The sequence below is a fragment of the Rutilus rutilus genome, assembly GCF_951802725.1.
Source record: "Rutilus rutilus genome assembly, chromosome: 2".
In the NCBI taxonomy this organism is placed as follows: domain Eukaryota; kingdom Metazoa; phylum Chordata; class Actinopteri; order Cypriniformes; family Leuciscidae; genus Rutilus; species Rutilus rutilus.
The window spans coordinates 45,021,989-45,041,675 of record NC_140210.1 but is presented as its reverse complement, the minus strand read 5'-3'; the positions used below and the strand labels follow the sequence as shown (position 1 = coordinate 45,041,675).

At 37.9% G+C, this 19,687-nt stretch overlaps 3 protein-coding genes and 1 long non-coding RNA gene across 11 annotated transcripts in view; 2 read left to right on the top strand and 2 right to left on the bottom strand.

Annotated features, from left to right (window-relative positions):
- Positions 1-30: 30 nt before the first annotated feature.
- On the top strand, positions 31-1,760 carry cUnh19orf53 (chromosome Un C19orf53 homolog). The gene is made up of 3 exons (XM_084395927.1): positions 31-146; positions 421-476; positions 562-1,760. The coding sequence occupies exons 1-3, from the start codon at positions 62-64 to the stop codon at positions 709-711; spliced, it is 291 nt and encodes a 96-aa protein (XP_084252053.1). The 5' UTR covers positions 31-61; the 3' UTR covers positions 712-1,760.
- On the bottom strand, positions 1,297-13,853 carry LOC311282246 (regulator of G-protein signaling 4; the record flags this gene model as incomplete). 2 transcript variants are annotated; one of them, XM_084395881.1, is made up of 6 exons in its annotated part: positions 13,714-13,853; positions 8,608-8,764; positions 8,460-8,525; positions 2,588-2,640; positions 2,328-2,491; positions 1,297-1,446 (listed from the first exon to the last, which is right to left on the bottom strand). In XM_084395881.1, the coding sequence occupies exons 2-6, from the start codon at positions 8,649-8,651 to the stop codon at positions 1,297-1,299; spliced, it is 477 nt and encodes a 158-aa protein (XP_084252007.1). In that variant the 5' UTR covers positions 8,652-8,764; positions 13,714-13,853. The 2 variants fall into 2 exon arrangements, with proteins under 2 accessions (XP_084252007.1, XP_084252006.1); XM_084395880.1 differs by lacking the exon at positions 13,714-13,853 and having other exon boundaries at positions 8,608-8,827.
- LOC311282260 lies at positions 4,213-8,239 on the bottom strand. Its single transcript, XR_014625910.1, has 5 exons — positions 7,895-8,239; positions 7,622-7,653; positions 7,227-7,464; positions 6,658-6,822; positions 4,213-4,695 (listed from the first exon to the last, which is right to left on the bottom strand). It is a non-coding gene; the product is annotated as an uncharacterized lncRNA (long non-coding RNA).
- slc25a23a (solute carrier family 25 member 23a) overlaps positions 12,636-19,687 on the top strand; it is a 13,431-nt gene continuing 6,379 nt past the window's right edge. For 3 of the 7 annotated variants that reach the window (XR_014625891.1, XR_014625892.1, XM_084395845.1), the window contains exons 1-4: positions 12,675-13,256; positions 17,358-17,481; positions 19,357-19,444; positions 19,540-19,651. Coding sequence is in view for 3 of the 7 variants with exons in the window: in XM_084395845.1 (XP_084251971.1) it covers positions 13,089-13,256; positions 17,358-17,481; positions 19,357-19,444; positions 19,540-19,651 (492 nt within the window). In the remaining 4 variants the exon portion in view is untranslated. Of the gene's footprint in view, positions 13,257-17,354; positions 17,482-19,356; positions 19,445-19,539; positions 19,652-19,687 lie in introns of all 7 variants that reach the window. The other 4 variants (XM_084395846.1, XM_084395844.1, XR_014625893.1 and 1 more) reach the window with 4 other exon arrangements.

Genomic DNA, 19,687 nt, shown 5'->3' with positions numbered 1-19,687 from the left:
GACTTTTATTCTATTTCGTGTCTTGCGTCTTTCTGCTTCCGGTTTCCATCAGACTGTAGAAATGGCGCAAGGCAAACAGAAATTTAAAGCGCAGCGGGTCGGAGCGAAAAAGCATCAACAAAAACCGAAAGGACTCAAGAAAGGAGGTAAACATCTTGTGTTCTTGAGAAGGCGCTGTTCTTCTGAACGTAAAAGCGCTAAATAGAGACTCCTTATTAGCAGCGTGCTAAGTGAACGCATTTGCTAATGTACAGACGCGCATGCGCACTTTTTCTGCGTAAAATCACCATTGCTGAATTCGGAACCGCATTCTAGTATATTATTACTACTTTTACAATATCATTCTACGACACAAATACAAATAGTCTGCTGTTCAGAAATAGCCACATGTGAGTGTATTCAGTGCCCTGTTTGTTCCAGGAAGGATCATCGCACCCAAAAAAGCACAAGTGGTCCAACAGCAGAAGCTGAAGAAGGTAAAGACATGATCCAGTCCTCCTTTAAACCCCGTGTGTGTCCAATAATAGCGATTTAATGGGTGTGCGTGTATTGCTTGTGCAGGGTTTGGAGGTGGCCATCAGGAAAAGGATTGAACATGAAGTCACACAGAAGGCCAGCTTGACTCTTCATAAGAAACTGAGTGTGCTGAAAACCCCAGGGAAAAGCGGGACACCCGGACACCCAAAATCAGCTCCTGGATCCTCTAAATAACACGACAGATCTGATGACAGGCATATCCGTACAGCCGCTAGATGGCGCCATATAAAAACACAACTTCCCATTGACTGATACTGTACAACAGGCCATGATCCTTCAGACCTGTGACTGTTATTTGTAAAATGATTGTGACCTTTCATAATATATTCAATTGAACAAATTTAGCCTGGTGACAGTGATTTTGTCATGGGCAAGCACTTAAATCTGCTTGATTTTATGAGCGTATGCTGGTTTTATAGCCTCTTTCCCTTCTTTGTGTGTTTATCTCATAAACCAGAGCAAGTTTTTCCACTATTAAGCAACCACACACACTTCATTAGTCTGTGAGTGTAAAATCCCTGAAGGTTTTCCTCCCTGGACCTTCAGCTTCCACTGATTGGCTCTCTGTGTGATTGACAGCTTGCTTTCATTGGACACCACGCCCATTTTGATGCAAGTTACTTTATTAAATCACCAGGTTTAAACATACAAAGGCACAGTGAGCGATTACACAAGTTTTAACATGGCTGAAGAGTTGATGTCCTACCTAACTACGCCCTACTGACAGACAGCGGTTTAACTAAAGCCTGAGCCAAGGGTTCACAGGACTCTGAGGGAGCGCTGGAAGCGTGGGAACGAGTCTTTGGCCATCAGGGAGAAGATGCGATGCTGAGCCTCCTCAAACGTGTCCGCCTTGGGCTCCTGCATCAGCCCCGTCAACCCCTCGCGCGTCTCGCTGTCCAGATTCACCTGAGGAACATTCACCGTCAGCTGAGAGTCGAGAACATGTCTGGCTCATGGTTCACTTCAGAAAATTAAACCAAGCCTATTTTTAGGACCATAAAGATTGTAACGTTTTACAGTTACACATTTCTCGGCAAATTCTCTTGCAATGCAAAAATAGATATATTATTTAAATAAATGAATAAATATTTACAGATTTACGGAATAAATAAATACAGATTTAAATAAAATACATAAAATTATTGTACGTTACATGTAATACATATACATATTATTATGTCATCTGTACATTTTAATAAATAAGTATATTAAAAAGTGAATGGTGGCACTTTAAGGTTAATTAATGTATTTACTAAGACGAACTAACAATGAGCAATACCTTTGTTAGAGTATTTATTAATCTTTGTTAATGTTAATAAAAATTCAGCTCTTCATCGTTCATAGTTCACAGTGCATTAACTAAGTGTCAACAAATACAACCTTTGATTTTAATAATGTATTAGTAAATGTTGAAATGAATATTAACTAAGATTAATAAATGCTGTAGAAGTATTGTTCAATCTTAGTTCATGTTAAATAAGGATGTTAACTAATGAACCTTATTGTAAAGAGTTACCATGTTAATGAATACACTTTTTATTGTTGATTAAATATATATATAATACACACACACACACACACTAATATTAGTGCTGTCAAATATATAGCACACACATACACACACACACACACACTGTAAACAAAAAACTTTATTATATGCAACTAATTGATTTGACAGCCCTAAAATTTATAATTATAAATATTTGTATTTATTTGCTTAAAATTAAAACATTTAATTTAAATAATTGACTTGTTTTTCCTCTTGATTCGGGGGTTTCGTCTCTCACCTCGCGAGGAGCTTCAGGGTTGATGAACTGGTTGTAGATGCTCTGGGCTTTTCCCGCCAGTTTGGACCCGGATGAGTTCTTGTACTCTTCACACGCCAGCCAGAACTCCAGGTTCTCCTCGCTGAACTCCGAGCGCAGGAACCAGCGGAAGGCCTGGACGCCCACTGCGGAGAGGCCGAGGTTAACAACACACTGATGAAGCCGATGAGTTTCAGCTTTAAACACAGAAGTGAAAGTTTAGCTGCTGTTTGTCATCTCACGTTTGCTGTTGAGCAGAGACTCCAAGTCCTGAGGCAGCTTTTCCTCATTCGCTCTGAAGAAAAAATATATACTTTGTTGAGCTTATTATTTCTTAAATTAATACTGTAATTTATTAATTTAAAATGTAGCTAACCTCAATCGATAGTATTTTATTAGCTGCTACCACAAAAATGACCTCGACGCGAACCTCGTTTTATTACAAAGAAAGTCATTGGTGAGGCGCTAGATTTATATATATATATATATTTTTTAATCAGAAACGTGAAGCATAGCCTACATTTTTATTTAAATAAAAGTTTAAAAAGTCAAAGTTCTCAGTCGCCATGTTTAACGGTCGCTCTGGATCCTCGTGTGGCGGTTATAACAATTAACGATTTTTTCCCTCAATGAAATAAATACTAGGCTACTACCGTATTTTTTATTTCGATGTTTTTTTATGTCATATTTTGTCGTTTTAATTGGATTTTATGGTACTAAATCATATTTACAACTAGGCCTATAAATTATAGTTTATAGTTATAAACTATAATTTATAAATGATCCATTAATTCAGCAGAGACCTGAAAACCAACTTAAACTGTCGTAAATCGTAGAAAAATACTAGGCTACTTTAAATTTTTATATGAAATATATTTTTTCCAAAGTATGTTTTATTCTTAAGTGCTGAAAAAGTCAAAGCCAAACAAGTTGTGTTCCAAATTAGAGGTTGATATCTCAAAAAATGAGCTTTTAGTAAGATTTTGTTCGGGTGCAGTACCAAACGTTTCCACTAGATGAAACTCGTTTCCCATTCATTTCTAATGAAGTCAACATTTTTTGACTGTGAACAGTACAAGCGTAACTATTCTTTTCAGGACCATTTAACCTTTTCGAATCATATTCGGTGTGTGTGTGTGTTCACATAACAAGTGCCAAAACCTCTACCAAGTTTCGTACCATTCTGATGGAAAAACGTTAAAATTTTCCGTCAAAAATGAACCAATTGCACCAGAAGGTTAAGGCCTTTAAAGAAGTTGTTGCCTGTATAACTCTATACATTAAGGTTAGTACGCAAAATGTAGTTTACTCTAAAATAATGTTAACACACATATTGTTTACATCTTGTGGGCTTTATTATTGAAATGGTATTTTTAAAGCTTACAGACCCTAATTTTAAGCTTATAATAAAACGTTATCGTTATTAGTGTGAACGGGCCTTGCGTCAAGATTTTTTTGCAGAGAAAAGAAGTGAATGTGGACATTTTTGTGGTAATAATCATCAACATTATTCCACAAATGCAGTTGCTTGAGCTTACACTGTAAAACTTTTCACTGTAAATTTACAGTAAAATACTGGCAGCTGGGTTGCCAGCCACATACTGTATTTTTACAGAACTAGTACTGTAAACAGCATTTACAGTATTGTACTGTAAAACGTTGTACTGTAAATTTACAGTAAAATACTGGCAGCTGGGTTGCCAGCCACATACTGTATTTTTACAGAACTAGTACAGTAAACAGCATTTACAGTACTCCACTGTAATTACCAAATACAGTATATACCACATAATTTTACAATATTAAACTTGTCTACAGCAATAAATTGTATAGTAGTCACACTATGAAAAAGAAAACAACATTTTCTGGGTTTTAAAACATTTATTTTGGTTAAAAGCAAAGATCAGAAAATTGCCTTCTGTGAACATGTTGGCTGAATTTATTTTAAACATAAAATGCAATTTTAACACTTAACAACAAACAGGTAACACTTAGCACTTAATTAAAGGGATAATTCACCCAAAAAAATTAAATTAGCCCATGATTTACTCACCCTCAAGTCATCCTAGGTCTACATGACATTCTTCTTTCAGACGAATACAATCGGAGTTCTATTAAAAAATGTCCTGGCTCTTCCAAGCTTTATAATGGCAGTGAAATGCTGTTTCTGTTTTGAAGTCCATACAAGTGCAAACGAAATCCCATTCAAAGTCTTCAAGTTTTCGCAGAAGTGAGGAAACCTGTAGGCTTACAGTGTTTTTTTTTTTGCACAACTTGGCCAGTTTTCTTTGAAGTTACTTGTCCTTTCTTTGTTTTTGATCCACGTTCAGGATTGATGTCAGGAAATCGTCTAAAAGGCAGAAAAGAAAGAAAAAAAAAACAATGAAATATTATGGACTGAGTTTATATATTTTGACAAAGAGAGACAGCACAAAAGATGTGTAAATAAAAACCAGATATCGGTTTTAACGACTAAACTGTTTGGATAAAACTGAACAACATGAAAAAAAAATGTTGTGATCAATAACTGATATTTTTCTGCCCTGGTTAAAATACATCAACTCAATGTGTCTGTTTACATGTGCACTGTCAACTAACTAAACTTTTGGAAGTGGGGTTGCCAGATTTAAAGTTTTGTTCTACAACTTTTAATATCATGCCCTCATCAGGTCCCATCAGAGTATCAGTGGAAAGGCAGCCATAGACTCTGTTTATATAGAGCACACATTGCCAGAATCCAGCCCAAACCTTTGTGACAGAAATAATTTAACTTTAATTGCAAGCCTTGCAATGTTTATTGCATACATGACTACATGATAATGTTAAACATGACATTTACCAGACTAAAATGCATGTTTGCACCCAAAAATGAAAATTCTGTCATTATTGCTCATCCTTAAGACTTTCGTTCATCTTCGGAACACAAATTAAGATATTATTGATGAAATCTGGGAGGTTTCTGTCCCTCCATTGACATCAATGTCATTGCAACTGTCAAAGCCCAGAAAGGTGGTAAAAACATTGGTAAATAGTACATATAACTACAGTGGTTCAACCTTAATATTATGAAGTGACGAGAATACTTTTTGTGTGCAAAATAACCCCAAAATAACGACATTGTTGAATAATCTCTTCTTTTACATGTCATTCTCCTACACTGTTTTGTGAGGATGAGTGGGCCGGAGTGTATTAAAGGATAACTCTTGCCAAAATGCAACCTAGGGTCTTTTTGTTAATCTACCCGAGGCAAACCTTCGTTTAAAAGCATAATTAGGATGGAAACGCCACTTAAGTTTGACCGTATTTTCGTTTTCGGTCAAATTGCCTTTTGAATGGGAGTGCTTGTGGCACGACTATGATAGCATCAAAAATCGCTATTTTTTAAAACACTAAGAAGGCTCGACACAACATGAAACTGTGCTCTCAGTATCACCAGAGGCTCTACACATGAACTCCAGCATTGAGAACATTGTTTGTGTACACAGAGTTTACTAAAAAGAAAGATTTTGAACAACTCACGGAAACTGTGTCCGCCTGCATTTTGACAGTCAAAAATAGTCGATCTAATAACTTTATTCTAGAGCTGCTGTAAAGCCAAAACAATCTATGTTACTGTAATTTCCTATTATCACTGTAAAGCTGCTTTGAAACAATCTATATTGTTAAAAGCGCTATATAAATGAAGGTGACTTGACACTGTTTACACTACGTCAACAGCGTAGGAGATTGACGTGAAAGAGTAGAGATTGTTGAATAATGTCGTTATTTTGGGTTTTTTTGTGCACAAAAGGTATTCTCATCGCTTCATAATATTAAAGTTGCACCACTGTAGTTACATGGATTATTTAAACAATGTTTTTACTAGCTTTCTGGGCCTTGAAAGTTACAAAGATGTTTCTGTCTATGGCTGGTTCAGAAACCTCTCAGATTTCATCAAAAATATCTTAATTTGTGTTCTGAAGATGAACGAAGGTCTTACAGGTTTGGAACGACATGAGGGTGAGTAATTAATGACAGAATTTTCACTAATCCTTCAACTGAAAACAACTTGCACTGACATATCTGAAATATGTGACTGTCACTGTTTTGTCTCAAGATGCACACCAGTAATGTTTTTTTTTTTTTTTGACATTTTTATAAAAGCTGCTTAAATACCCTAATTTTATTAAGGCCTAGACCTGTCTTAAGCTAAGCCCAGTATGGAAACCAGGGCCATATTGTTCATACCAGTAGTCAACATAATAAATACTGTCAAGACAAGTCACAATTCAGTCTAATATTTATATGAATGGCAAATATGCTAATGACTAACCTCTGAACAAACTCAAGGTGCTGCCTCTTTCTGGTACTGCAAGCTGAAGTTATAGGAGGAGGCAAACAGCGCTGCCAGGCCATGATGAAGTTAGGCTGTGATCCTTTCCACACACACCTTGACCTTCCAAACGTAATGTCCAGCACTGGTTGCTTAGAGATTGACCTGTAATTGAAAAAATAATAATACAATGAATTAATAAATAATATTAATAATTAAAATAACTATTGTGGGTTCCACTGTGGTTCGATTTTGTTGTCTATCTATTCATAGTTCTATAAATTAAAATTTTCACCTAAAAATGTAAATTGATTAGGGTTAGAACGTTAAAACGCACTGCCATATTATTTTGCTTGTTTTAAGCATAAACTCACTAAATTCTGACATATTCTTTCAGAAAACAAGACAAATTTTACTTGTCTATTAAATGCTTCTTCATGTAAGAATTTTATATATCTGGACTGGAAACAAGAAAAAAACACTAATTAAGAAAAATATATTTTGCAGTGGAGTGAGTAAATGATGGCTTTTCATTTTAGGTTTAAACTACCCCTTTAATGTTTACATACCAGGAAATAAGGCGTGGACTCTCTGGCAAGTGTAGATTGCTGGACATCAGCGATGCAAATTCCTGAAACAATTTTTAAAAAGGACAGCACAGCCATGATCAACAGAACCAAAACATAAAAAATATTACAGATTAATGAGATTTGTTGAATAATCTCTACTTATCTGCTTGAAGGATAACACCGTCTAACTTCTCTTTAAATTGTTAGTTGTAGGACCATGGCATGGCAATCAGGAATACTACATTTGAAAACAGCATTAGGAACATGGATTTTCTTGTGCTAGCAAAATTATGACAACGATTCAAAAGCACGATCACAGAACTGACAGCATTTGATAGCAATTTTTTTTTTTTTTACCACAGACTATAACTGTAACACTACTTAAAAGTACTTACATTAGCACTGGACCGTCATCAGATTACAAAGCCTGAAACGAAAAATATATATATCAAAAGCAGGTCATGCAAATAACATGGTATATGTTGCCTATTATGTGAAATATCGAAGTTAACGTTAACGTTACTTGGTAAACAGCTGGAACAGAGTGAATTGTTTGCGCGGCCGCGGCAGAAAACCGCGTTCGCAAAATCAAACCAAATAAGCATTCGTGAAATCAACGTATGTTAGAAATGCGAACGCAAAATATATATATATATATATTGGCTTACCGTATCACTCAGTTGAACAATTTTCCATCTTCTCAAACTCTAAATCCCACTAATCGTCACAGGCGCAGGTTATTCAGATGACAAATTCTTCCATCCGTCTTCATGTAAAGTTAATGTCTCCCATTTTCTGCTGCGTCACAGGCAACTAATGTTTGAAACACGAACCGAAGCTCACAAAAGCTTAAAAATTGCTCACAGATTCGCAGACACTGTTTATCTTGATAACAGGAATGATTATTCTGTTCAGTTGAATCCCGCTGACAAATCAAGTTTGCCTGTAGTAGCTACTGTCTGCTCGCGTCACATTTGAACTGAATTGAGCGCGAAAGAAATCAATCCCACAATGCAGTGCTTTTACAGTATGATACTGTATTACGAATTTATCGGGTTGAAAACAGAAATGTGCTGTATATTTACAGCTGTTCTGTAAAATATACAGCCAAATACTGTATTATGGAAATACAGTACAATTCTGTAGGAAATTCGCTGTAAATTTACAGTAAAGTTTTACAGTGTAACTTGTCCCATAAAATGACTTTAAATGAGAGCAGTGCAGTTGTGTTACCTGTGTTTGTGAACCCAGTCCTGTTTTTCGGCCAGGTGGGACAGCTTGACCCTCATGCCCTTCGCCCTGAAACATCAAGACACTTTCACACCCATAAACAATTTCATGCTGCAACAAAACCTGTGTTTCCACAAGCACGGATACTCACTTCTCCAGGCATGAGGAGGGGATGGTGGACAACCCCTTACACATCACACGACCTGAGAACCGACCTCGAAGACACGGTCAAACGTCTCCAGCGCCTGCGTCCTGCTCTTATATAGAGACATTCATCTGATCCTGCGCTTATAAAACAACACGCACAGCTGTCGGGCGAGAACACAACACAATGACTGCTTCGTGTTGACGTTCATACAGTTAGTGTGAACAGCAGCTGACAGCGGCCCTGTTCAGAGAGTGTGTATCTCTGTGTGTGTGTGTGTATCACCTGTATTTGTGTCGGGAAAAGCGACTGAAGAAACAGGTGTGCAGTGTGTTATCTGTGTGTTGATCCTAGCATGAATTCATGGATTAGCTTGTTTCCAGTCACTGACATTTGTTGAGCTCGATTAGCATTCAAAGGGGTGTATAATAATACCCTTTTCACACGATGTAAAATAAGTCCTTGATGTCCCCAGAGTGTGTATGTGAAGCTTTAAGATGAAGTGATAGTGAATGCATTTAAAATGAACATTTTCGTTCTCATGTTGGATCGTTTTCTCTTTCAGACACTGCTGGAAAACTGAGAACAAACAAAAGGGATAGTTTCAGAAAAAAAAAAAAAAGGTGTTCCTCACATTAATCAATCAAATGACAAATGAATATTATTCGTCCCTGTTCATTTTTTTTTACATATTTTTTTTACTTTTATACAAATAGCTTCTTGTTTGTGTTCCATGGAAGAAAGACAGTCATATGCAGACATTAGGGTGAGTAAATATCGTCAGAATATTTGAGAAAGATATTCACCCTTTAAGGTGGTCAAACTGGTTTTTGCCACATAGTAGCTTTTTCTCTGGAGGTCTACTAGGTCTAACCAAACTGATCATTCTGGTCTCTCTACCAGATCAAAAATTGGTTCGCAGTTTAGCTCATCTAGACCGGCTTATGATCATAAACAACCAGTTTGGACCATCTAACCACACAAAAACAGCTTTTTTTAAGTTTTATTCTAGATGTGTTTGTCTACTCTTAAGGCCCGTTCACACCAAGGATGATAACTATAAAGATAACGATATAAGGTTAGTTCTATAAATTGTTCTCAATATTAAAGAACAGCAGAGTTCACAGAGAAATCATAGTGTTGGAATCACTTTCAGAACGATTTTATTTTATTTTTTATATTTAAAGCGGCAGACGAGCACAGGCTTAAAATAAACAGAGCCATATCCACTGGTGTGGACCAGGGGCGGTTCTAGAGGCGGGGCCACAGGGGCCCTGGCCCCTGCTGAAATCTGATTGGCCCCTGATTGGCCCCCGTTCCTAGGGGTGGGGGAAAAATCGATTCTTAGATGCATCGCGATGCGGACGTGGACGATTCTGAATCGATTCACAAATGTTAAAAATCGATTTTCTAAAAATATATATATTTTTCCTAATAACGTAATATTGACGGAAAGCAAAAGGCGGAACTCAAAGCGGACGTGCAGTGCGCGGACAGTCTGTGGCGTGCACAACAGAGACGCGCACACAACAGAGTCGCGTGATGATGGCTGAGCACCAAATTCGAACGGCACCCTCTTCGTTGAAAGCTAACGTATGGAAAATTGGCAATTTCATTGTGACCTATTTAGTATTTTTTGTATGAGAGCTGCTTTCTGTATTGTTTAGTTTTAACATCAATATGCTGTAGACCGATCTGTTATACGTACGTTATACTGCCCTGCAATATGTGCAATGCCATTCACAAAAAGTTACATTTTGACTGTGCTCTCTGCAGATTTTCATTAACTTTTTTTTGTATAAGCTGTTTGTGATTGTGGTATACAGCAAACATTTCAAGTCATAACTCTTTATTATTTAGTTATATGTATGTATGCGGCTTTGTATGTTAGGCTATTAATTATTCAGAATATGCGTCCACAAGCATTATGTTTGTATGAGAGCTGCTGGTACATAATTCTATATTTTTGAACGAAAACTGTTTGTGAAATTGCTACAGCAAAATGTTTTTTGTCTGAAGGATTATATTGCTCATTGGAAATAACAGGAGGATGTTGGTTAGAAGTCTATTATTGAATGCTATAGAGATTCAGAATATTCTGAAGTTTGTATTAATTTACAACAAGTTTGCTGCTAGTACAGGCACACATTTATTTTTCTGTTGGTTCTTTGCAATGTTGGGACAAATGCTGACAAATGTAACCTTACAGTTGACTTGCCAAATCACTTCCATTTGTTTTATTTATAAAATTAATATAGGAAGTATTGGAAGTAAGTCCGTTATTGGTCATCATAAATACTTTGCTTTAAAAGTACAAAGTAGTAAAAAAAAAAAAAAAAAAAACGTTATTAATCGATAATCGTTACCCTCTGAATCGTAATCGAATCGAATCATGAGGTGCCTAGAGATTCCCACCCATCAATCGTCGACGAGAAGAGCAACCGGAGAATTCTTCACAACGATCACAGATGCAATTCCACCCCCAAACAATTAACAATAATTTACTGTTTATAAGCGACGACATGATTATGAAACTTAAAAGGTGGAATTCAGAAATAAGTGCATTGTGTCCTTTATGCACAGTATAAATAAATGAAAAAAAAAAAATCATTAAGAACTTTACTGGCTCATATTTTTTTATTAGAGCGTTTGAAAAAGGAATGATTGCCGAAATGTATTTGCACCGTACTGAATAAATTATTTTGTGTGCTTGAATGTACCCTGTATTTGGCCCCTGAATGTAACATGTGGCCCCTTAATGGCCCCTGTTACAGAAAAATCCTAGAACCGCCACTGGTGTGGACGCTAATATAGTTATCGTTATTGGTGCGAACGGGACTTTATTTGTTTCTCCTGTTCACACCACTGTGGTTCTTATGATAGATTAACTGAAACATATTCTGAAACCATGCAAACCCACTTCCTCCTAAACCTTAAAGTCCCCCTGTGGTGAAAACCCAGCCTTTAATGTTGTTTATATGTCTTATGTGATGTTTTAATATGCTTTAAGAAAAACCATGTGTAAATTCATAAGTCGACACCATTGCTGAGTATTTTCTCCTTAAAACTGCAGTGAACCAAAGACAGTCTAAAAAACACTGGTGTTTTTGACGTCACAAACTACCTTGTAACCAATCAGATCAACGTGTGATCGTCAACTAGTGGATCTCTGAGCTGAGTGAGTGAGTGGAGGCGGGGCTCATTTGCATATTCATAGAACCGCGTACACTAAATGAGTCAAGGCTGAGTTACATTCAAGCTATTTTAAGGCATGAATAGTTTCCAATTCAAGGAAAAAACGTTTAAATATGTAATTGAGAATGAATGTGGCAAAGAGGAGGCAATGCCTCCATCGCGCTGTGATTGGATGTGATCGGTGCGATAAATCCCGCCTCTTTTATTTCGTGCGCTTTCGCGAGTCTGCCTGAATTATCAAAATGATGGCCTTATTAAAAAGCAAGTAAACAACGCACACTTATCACCACTTTGTCACGTCACAAACTTGAAAGGTCCTGAAAGCATGATGACAGAGCTCTGGGTTTAGTGAGCAATCAGCTTGGGGAAATTAAAGGTAGCCTACATCTTCATGTCTTTGTTTACCGAGCTTGATGACTGATGGTCCGAAAATAGGTTTACTATTAAAAAGAGCAGCTGCACATCAGGTCACAAATTAAAATATATTGTTTAAATTGTTACTGCCTTTAGTTATTGTTTGGAATAAATATAAAAATGCTCAAAACTTAGAGATTTATTATTGGTTAAATAGAACATTTGGCTACATTGATGAAACATGCAAAATATAATTGTATTTTTTTCTCACTTTTTTAATGTAATTTAAAGTACTATTTAACCAGGACAATGACAACCTTAAGTGTACTTATTTATATTTATATATACAAAACACCTCAGCGCGCAACTACTGTATGTCATTTATCTGCATTGGTGATTGACTCAGAAAAAAGTCGCTGCATTTAATAATTAATCCAGATTTAACACTGTTTCTCTACTTCAGGATAGTTTGTCCACATCTGCTTGTATCACCCATATGCTGTTAGGAAGCCCCTCCTGAGGGTGTAATCTGAAGCCGCTGTTGTATCGGTGAGTTGCGGCAGCAGTAACTCACTGCAGTCCTCGACACACACGCACGCGCGCGCGTTCATCATGTTTTAATGCGCGGTACTTTCAGCTCCCTTTAAAACATCGCCGTGCTTATGGATATAAACAGGTGGATTTCGCGTGGATTTCTTGGAAGAGCAGTATTCATGATTGTGAAAGCTTCCTGGTTCTCGTAGCGGTACACACACACCCACCCACACACACACACACACACACACACACAGCTGGTTCACACCGTCTGGTTTCGCCGAGGGGTTTTATTTCGCGAACAGCTCCTTTTTTGGACGCGCGCTGAACGCGAAGGTCTTCCGTCTTTTTGACCGATGCGTTTCCACGGGTGACCGTCACCGTGCGGATCTAACATCATCATCATGTGGACGAGGGCGCGTTGCCAGGACAGTGGTACCGATCCCGAGCGCGAGCGTCTCTGGGCCGAACTCTTCGAGCAACTGGACCTGAACAAGGACGGGCGGATCGATGTGAACGAGCTGCGGATCGGGCTCGCCGCCCGCGGGGTGTCGTGGAGCACCGTGGAGGAGGTACGGAAGAAAAGAAACCCAATACACACACACACACACACACACACACAGACATAACGGAAGGGTTAGGGTAACCTATTTATAGAACAGGTTAACTGTCTATGACTAGACAGGTTTATGGTTTAATGGCAGATTTGGAGATAATAACATGCACCTCCAGCAGGTCACGTGATCCTCAGCGTAATTTGTCTAAATACTGAAAGTGAAAATGCTGCAGTACGCGATACAATCGCAGCCAATCAGATTCTATTTGATGCTTAATATTCATTGACGGACCAATGAGATTGCACAATGCACAGTGGGCGGGGCATCCCAGCTCAAGTCTAAAGATAAAGGCTGCGTCCTAAATCATGTAGCCTACTGGACATTGTGTACTTGTGTCTGATGTTAAGCTTAGATTAGAAATAGATGTGCTGGAGCCATTAGTGAGAGTATTACTCATTATACGGCTACTCACCAATATACTCAAACTCTCAGTGCTTCATATGGTAAAAGACTTGTTTCCAAGGCCGGGGTCAGGAACAGGGCAGATAATAAAGAGTATGTCCTGCAGCACTAATGAACCAGTTTATGAGCTTAATAGTTAATGATCTCAAGGTCAGTAGCAGGAACTGAGGAAGGGCAACATCACCCGCTGGCACTAAATCAGCATCACCTGCCATCTGACATTATCCAGTACTAGTGTGAACTGTGAACCGTTACCGTCTACCCACATCACTCGCGGTGCATGATCTTAAGAGTAAGATAATGGGGTTTGCCAAGTCAATCACTATTTTTGCTCACACTTTGGTCTAGTGATTTGCTCAAATCACTTTTTCTTGCTATGATATAATGCCAGCAGGTCAAACCCAAGGCCTAGGAAACAAAACAATGAGAAGTTATCAAAACAGACACACATAGGCGTTGAATTAATCTGAGTTATCTAATCTCTCCATGGCATGCTGTTTATATACCAACACACTGTACTCTTAAACCTGTAGGTTATAGTCCAGCACGATTGATTATTATTGATCTGTTTGCCTGCGAACATCTTGTGTCATTGATTTTTTTTGACTTGAAGTTGAGGATTTTGTAGTGTTATATCGTGCTTGTTGAGGTTTTGGGTGTTAAAGTCGACACGTGTGCAATGCATGTGTTTATGTATCTGCATTATGCATGAGGATGAATGTATATTGAGACGAAAGTATTGAACTTCACACGCATGCTCACAGAAATACACACGTTGACTGTAGAGTGTGCAAAAGGTCAGCGTCTTGGATTCGATCCATGTGAGAGTAAATACCATGTGACTGCTGGCTCACATAAATAAACACCACAACACACATTGTGTAGACGTCTATTACCCACAGAGGAGGCAAAGTTAGTTAACTGAGTGAAATTACTGGCAGATGTTCTCTTACAGGGCAGTTTACTCTATAACATGCCAGAGATTGTGGGAATAATGGCCTGGTTTTGCCTTGAACACTGGAATGAGTGCCAGTGTGGATTTAAAGCGACAGTAACCTGTGCATCCTGATTCATTTATTATTTAGTCAATGTGGGTCAGTTTGTTCACAATATCCTCACTATAAAATTGAGCTGATTTTAAAACCCAAAATCCCGAGACCTGCAGTGAAATGCGTCTCTAATCCTCTAAGTTTGCACAGCTCAGGTCAAACTCGTTCAGACACGCTGCACTGGGAACAGCATGTCATGGGGCGACACCCTGAAAAAAACAATTCAAATGTTCTTCTAATTTGTAGTTCAGAGCCAGATGCATGATTATTTCCACAACTCTCTAGTGCAGAAATTTAGCCTGGCAAAGAGCCCATTCAAGCCCATTTCTAATCCGTCCAAATCGAGGCATCAATCAGAAACGTTGAGGTGGGCTTTACACGATGACGATCACTCTGATTGGTTTTAGGTCTATCCAATTGCGCCCAGAGGCATTTGAGTGACGTCCGTTGGTGAAGCGCACCAACTTTTAAATGCATTATTATATTCAAATTGCAAACACATGAGGACAGTCTCCATGAAAGACCCACTGGCAGATGAACGTGTTACTACATTTCTCTCCGAAACGGTAGGAAATTAAATTAGATTTAATAGAGGATTTTAACTGTGACAAGATGATTGACAGGGCAGTTTACGTGACAGGATGCACGCGACAGATCCGTCTGATAAAGATGATGAAGTAGTATGTCCCAAAACTTGCCTACTTTTTTGCTACACATTCAAAAGTAAATACCTTTTCTTCACAAAAAGTGAACTTTTATGGCATAATGTAACTTAGGCGAATTGGGACGCAGCATATGGCTTTACACGATGACGATCGCTCTGATTGGTTTTAGGTCTATCCAATTGCGCCCAGAGGCGTTTGAGCGACGTCCGTTGGTGACGCCCCTTTGGAAATGAGTTATTAATGAAGCTTTGCCAGACCATAACTCAGTTACTACTGAGAATGGTCTGGTTTTAACCAGGCTAACAGAAATTATGTATAGAATCACGTCAGAAATATTTATGCTGCCTTCACATCCCAGACAGAAATATAGTGTCGGCCCAGATCCGGTACACGTGGATTCAACGCCGTCCAGATGTGGGCCGGATCTGGGCCAACACTACGTTGCTGTCTAGGATGCTATTGGACTTATCGTAAATACAAGTTTCCTAATCAAAAATTGGACATGATCGAGTCGTATTTACTCCTGGGAAACTCTGAGGGTGAGTTTTGGGTGAGCTATCCCTTTAAGAACTCATTATCAGGCTACTGTTTTGCGCTTGGCTTTCTCTGTTGTTTTCATTTGATAACTGTGTTCAGATTCAGTGATTAACCCTTAAATGCATGAATCTATATCTAACAGAGATGGATCTCTACCTGTCGCGATAATGAATCGGCAGATTAATAAAACACTCCTGATATTAGAGTAACAATTACGGAAGAATAAAATAAAGGCTATTTTGTTACCTTTTGGAGCTTTGGAAGGGTTCAGTTTGAGCAGATGTTTTATACCATCATCACTGTCCTCGTCAGAGCTCATTTCCCAGTACATTCAGCATCTGGCTTATATTCACAATCTCAAACATCCTTAAAATCAACATCTTGATCGCCGGCAGCTTCTTCACCAGATCCACCATCGATTGCGTTCAGTGCTTGCTCTGCAGTAAATCACTGAGCAATTTCAAGTTTTGCTGATGATTCTTCCTATTCTTTTGTTTTCTGCCTGCAGTAACTATGAGTGAAACTTCACTTCATCATAGTGTTTCGGACAGTCCCACCTTGTGGAATAAAAGTGCACTGCACTTATTTAGTCATCAAAGATTCATTAGGCCTTGTCTACATTAATCCGGATAGATTTGGAAATGGCATTTTAGTTTCAAAACGCTCTCAGTCCACATTAGCGTTTTTAAGCGTTTTCCTCCACACTAAAACGTCTGAAAACCGCTAAATTCTTCTTACTGCACATGCGTAAACCCTCATAAAAGCATATAAACATATAAATAAGCATATAAAGCATATAGATGTCTATGGGTTCAATATGCGTCACATGACTAAACTTAAGTCATCGTTATCAAATACCTCTGAGAGCAAAAAACTCTGTGTCTCAGTGTATGCGAAAGGGCAAAACGGAGAGAAAAAGATGCGTTTTTCAAACGAAAGCGTGTTAGTGTGGACGAGGCCTTATTGTTGTGCAGAAAAAAAAATTAACTTACACTGTTACACACCTTGGGTCGTTAGCGACCCTATACAATTTTTATACAAAATGAAGGGGTAAACAGAAAACAATTTATTTTTTCCTTGATATGTTGTTTATACTGAATTGATTGAGGAATACTTGGAAGGTTAATGTCTAACTTAAAAAACATGAATGAGGAGGAGGTTAGTGAATGACGTCCCACGTCATTAAAGACCCAAGGTGTGCGTGTAAGGGTTAATGTCAGAAACTAACTGTCTGAGCTCTGATTGCTGGTGGGCTGGTGGCTTTGCATAATTTTAATGTGCTTTTCTTCTTCATTTGCACCCCTCATCCCACCTCTCCTAATGTTTCCTGGCATCTCTCTCTCTCTCTCTCTCTCTCTCTCTCTCTCTCTCTCTCTCTCTCTGTATGCCCATATATTCAGCAGGTTGTTCGAGCTGGAGACATCAATCACGACGGTCAGCTGGATTTCGAAGAGTTCACAGAGTATCTGCGTTCACATGAGAAGCGCCTCAAACTCATGTTTCGCAGCTTGGACCGCAACAATGACGGTTGGTTTCTGTCAACTTCACATTACTGGCAGAATCTCTGTTATTATAGCATTATTTTTATTCTATTATAATATTTATTAATATGGTAAATTAGCTTTTATTTATATATATATATATATATATATATATATATATATATATATATATATATATATATATATATATATATATATTATTATTATTTTTTGTCATTTTGATTACTTTTTAAGAAAAATATTTATATTTAGCTTTAATTGATTTTTATTTCAGTTTTAGCAATTTTAGTACTTCAACTATTTTATTTCAGTAAGTTGCCAATGCAACATTTATTTAATTTTTTTGGTTAAGTTTTTAAGTTTAGGGTTTTCATCTAATATTTATATTTTATTTGATTTCAGCTTTATTTTTAATAGTTTTAGTTAAAGGTGCATTGCGCAACATTTCATGTTAAAAATACAAGTTTTTCTAACCCATACATGCTTAAACAATTGCCTGATGGGCTGAATGAGCCCTTCTATGATCACTGCGATTGCCTCTATAATCCTGTACAGTAAAATAAATAAGAGGGATTCGGGTCGGAATCGACTGGGCGTGACGTCATGCGCGTTCACGCTCACCTGGCTATGTCTGGCAGGTTTGTGTATTCGCCGCCATTATCCGCATCAGCGAAGACAACTCAAGCGACTTTTGCAAAAGTAGAAGATGGATTCAAAGAGACCGGCTTCTAGTTCATCCCAAACCCCAACGTAACCGCGTGCACAACTCTGGTTGCAGTTTCGCGTGTCGCCAGAAGGGGGCATAGTTCTGCAAAAACTCAGAGACTTGCGCAATGCACCTTTAACAAAAACAACACTGGTCAGAATCTGTTTGTAACCTTAATACACTGTTAGAATATGCAACATCATTTTTATGTTCTAATTTTACTTTAAGTTCAAACTATAGATAAAGTAATTAATATTTCCATCTATAAACGCACAATAGTCTTAAAATGTATACCATTACATCACTGTGAGCACCTATAACCTTATATTAGCATTAGAGTCTGTGATATCATATTAGCATTAGCATCAATACTGTAGGATCTATAACGTCAAATTAGCATTACCAGCTATGATATTACCTTAAATACTGTTACATCACTGTTCTACATAACCTCATAGTATCATTAGCAGCTATGCTATTGCATCGTTGTTAGCATCTATACCCAACATTTACCGTTAGCATCTATACTTTTGAATCATTCTTAAGCTTTAAAACATCATATTCGTATTAGCAGCTGTGATATTACTGTTAACACTTACGTCACTGTTAGCATAGCCTCACAGTATCATTAACGGTTATGCTATTGCATCATTGTTAGCATCTATACCCTCAATTTACCATTAGTATCAAAGCTAACAATGATGCGATAGCATAGCCATTAATGATACTGTGAGGCTATGCTAACAGTGACGTAAGTGCTATTGCATCATTGTTAGCATCTATACCCTCAATTTACCATTAGTATCAATGCTAACAATGATGCAATAGCATAGCCGTTAATGATACTGTGAGGCTATGCTAACAGTGACGTAAGTGCTATTGCATCATTGTTAGCATCTATACCCTCAATTTACCATTAGTATCAATGCTAACAATGATGCGATAGCATAGCCATTAATGATACTGTGAGGCTATGCTAACAGTGACGTAAGTGCTATTGCATCATTGTTAGCATCTATACCCTCAATTTACCATTAGCATCTATGCTTCTGAATCATTCTTAAGCTCGTATTAGCAGCTGTGATATTACTGTTAACACTTACATCCTTGTTAGCTTAGCCTCACAGTATCGTTAGCAGCTCTGCTATTGCATCAGTGTTAGTATCTATACTTATTAGCGTTTGTGTTTTGTAGGTGAAATTGACGCTGAGGAGATCCAGCAGTCGTTACACAGTCTCGGCGTGGACGTCTCGTTGGAACTGGCCGCCAGAATACTGCAAAGGTGCGCGTGTTTGAGCTTAGCATGTATGTAAAGTGCTTTGAATTGCCTTTAAGTGATTCTGTGACATGCAATACTTCTGAAATGTTTTCATTCAGTATGGACAAAGACCATTCCATGACTATCGACTGGATGGAGTGGCGAGATCACTTCCTGTTTAACCCTTTGCACAACATGGAGGAAATCGCTCAGTTTTGGAAACACTCTGTGGTACGAAGCAAACCGCACACAGCTGAGACTATAAAA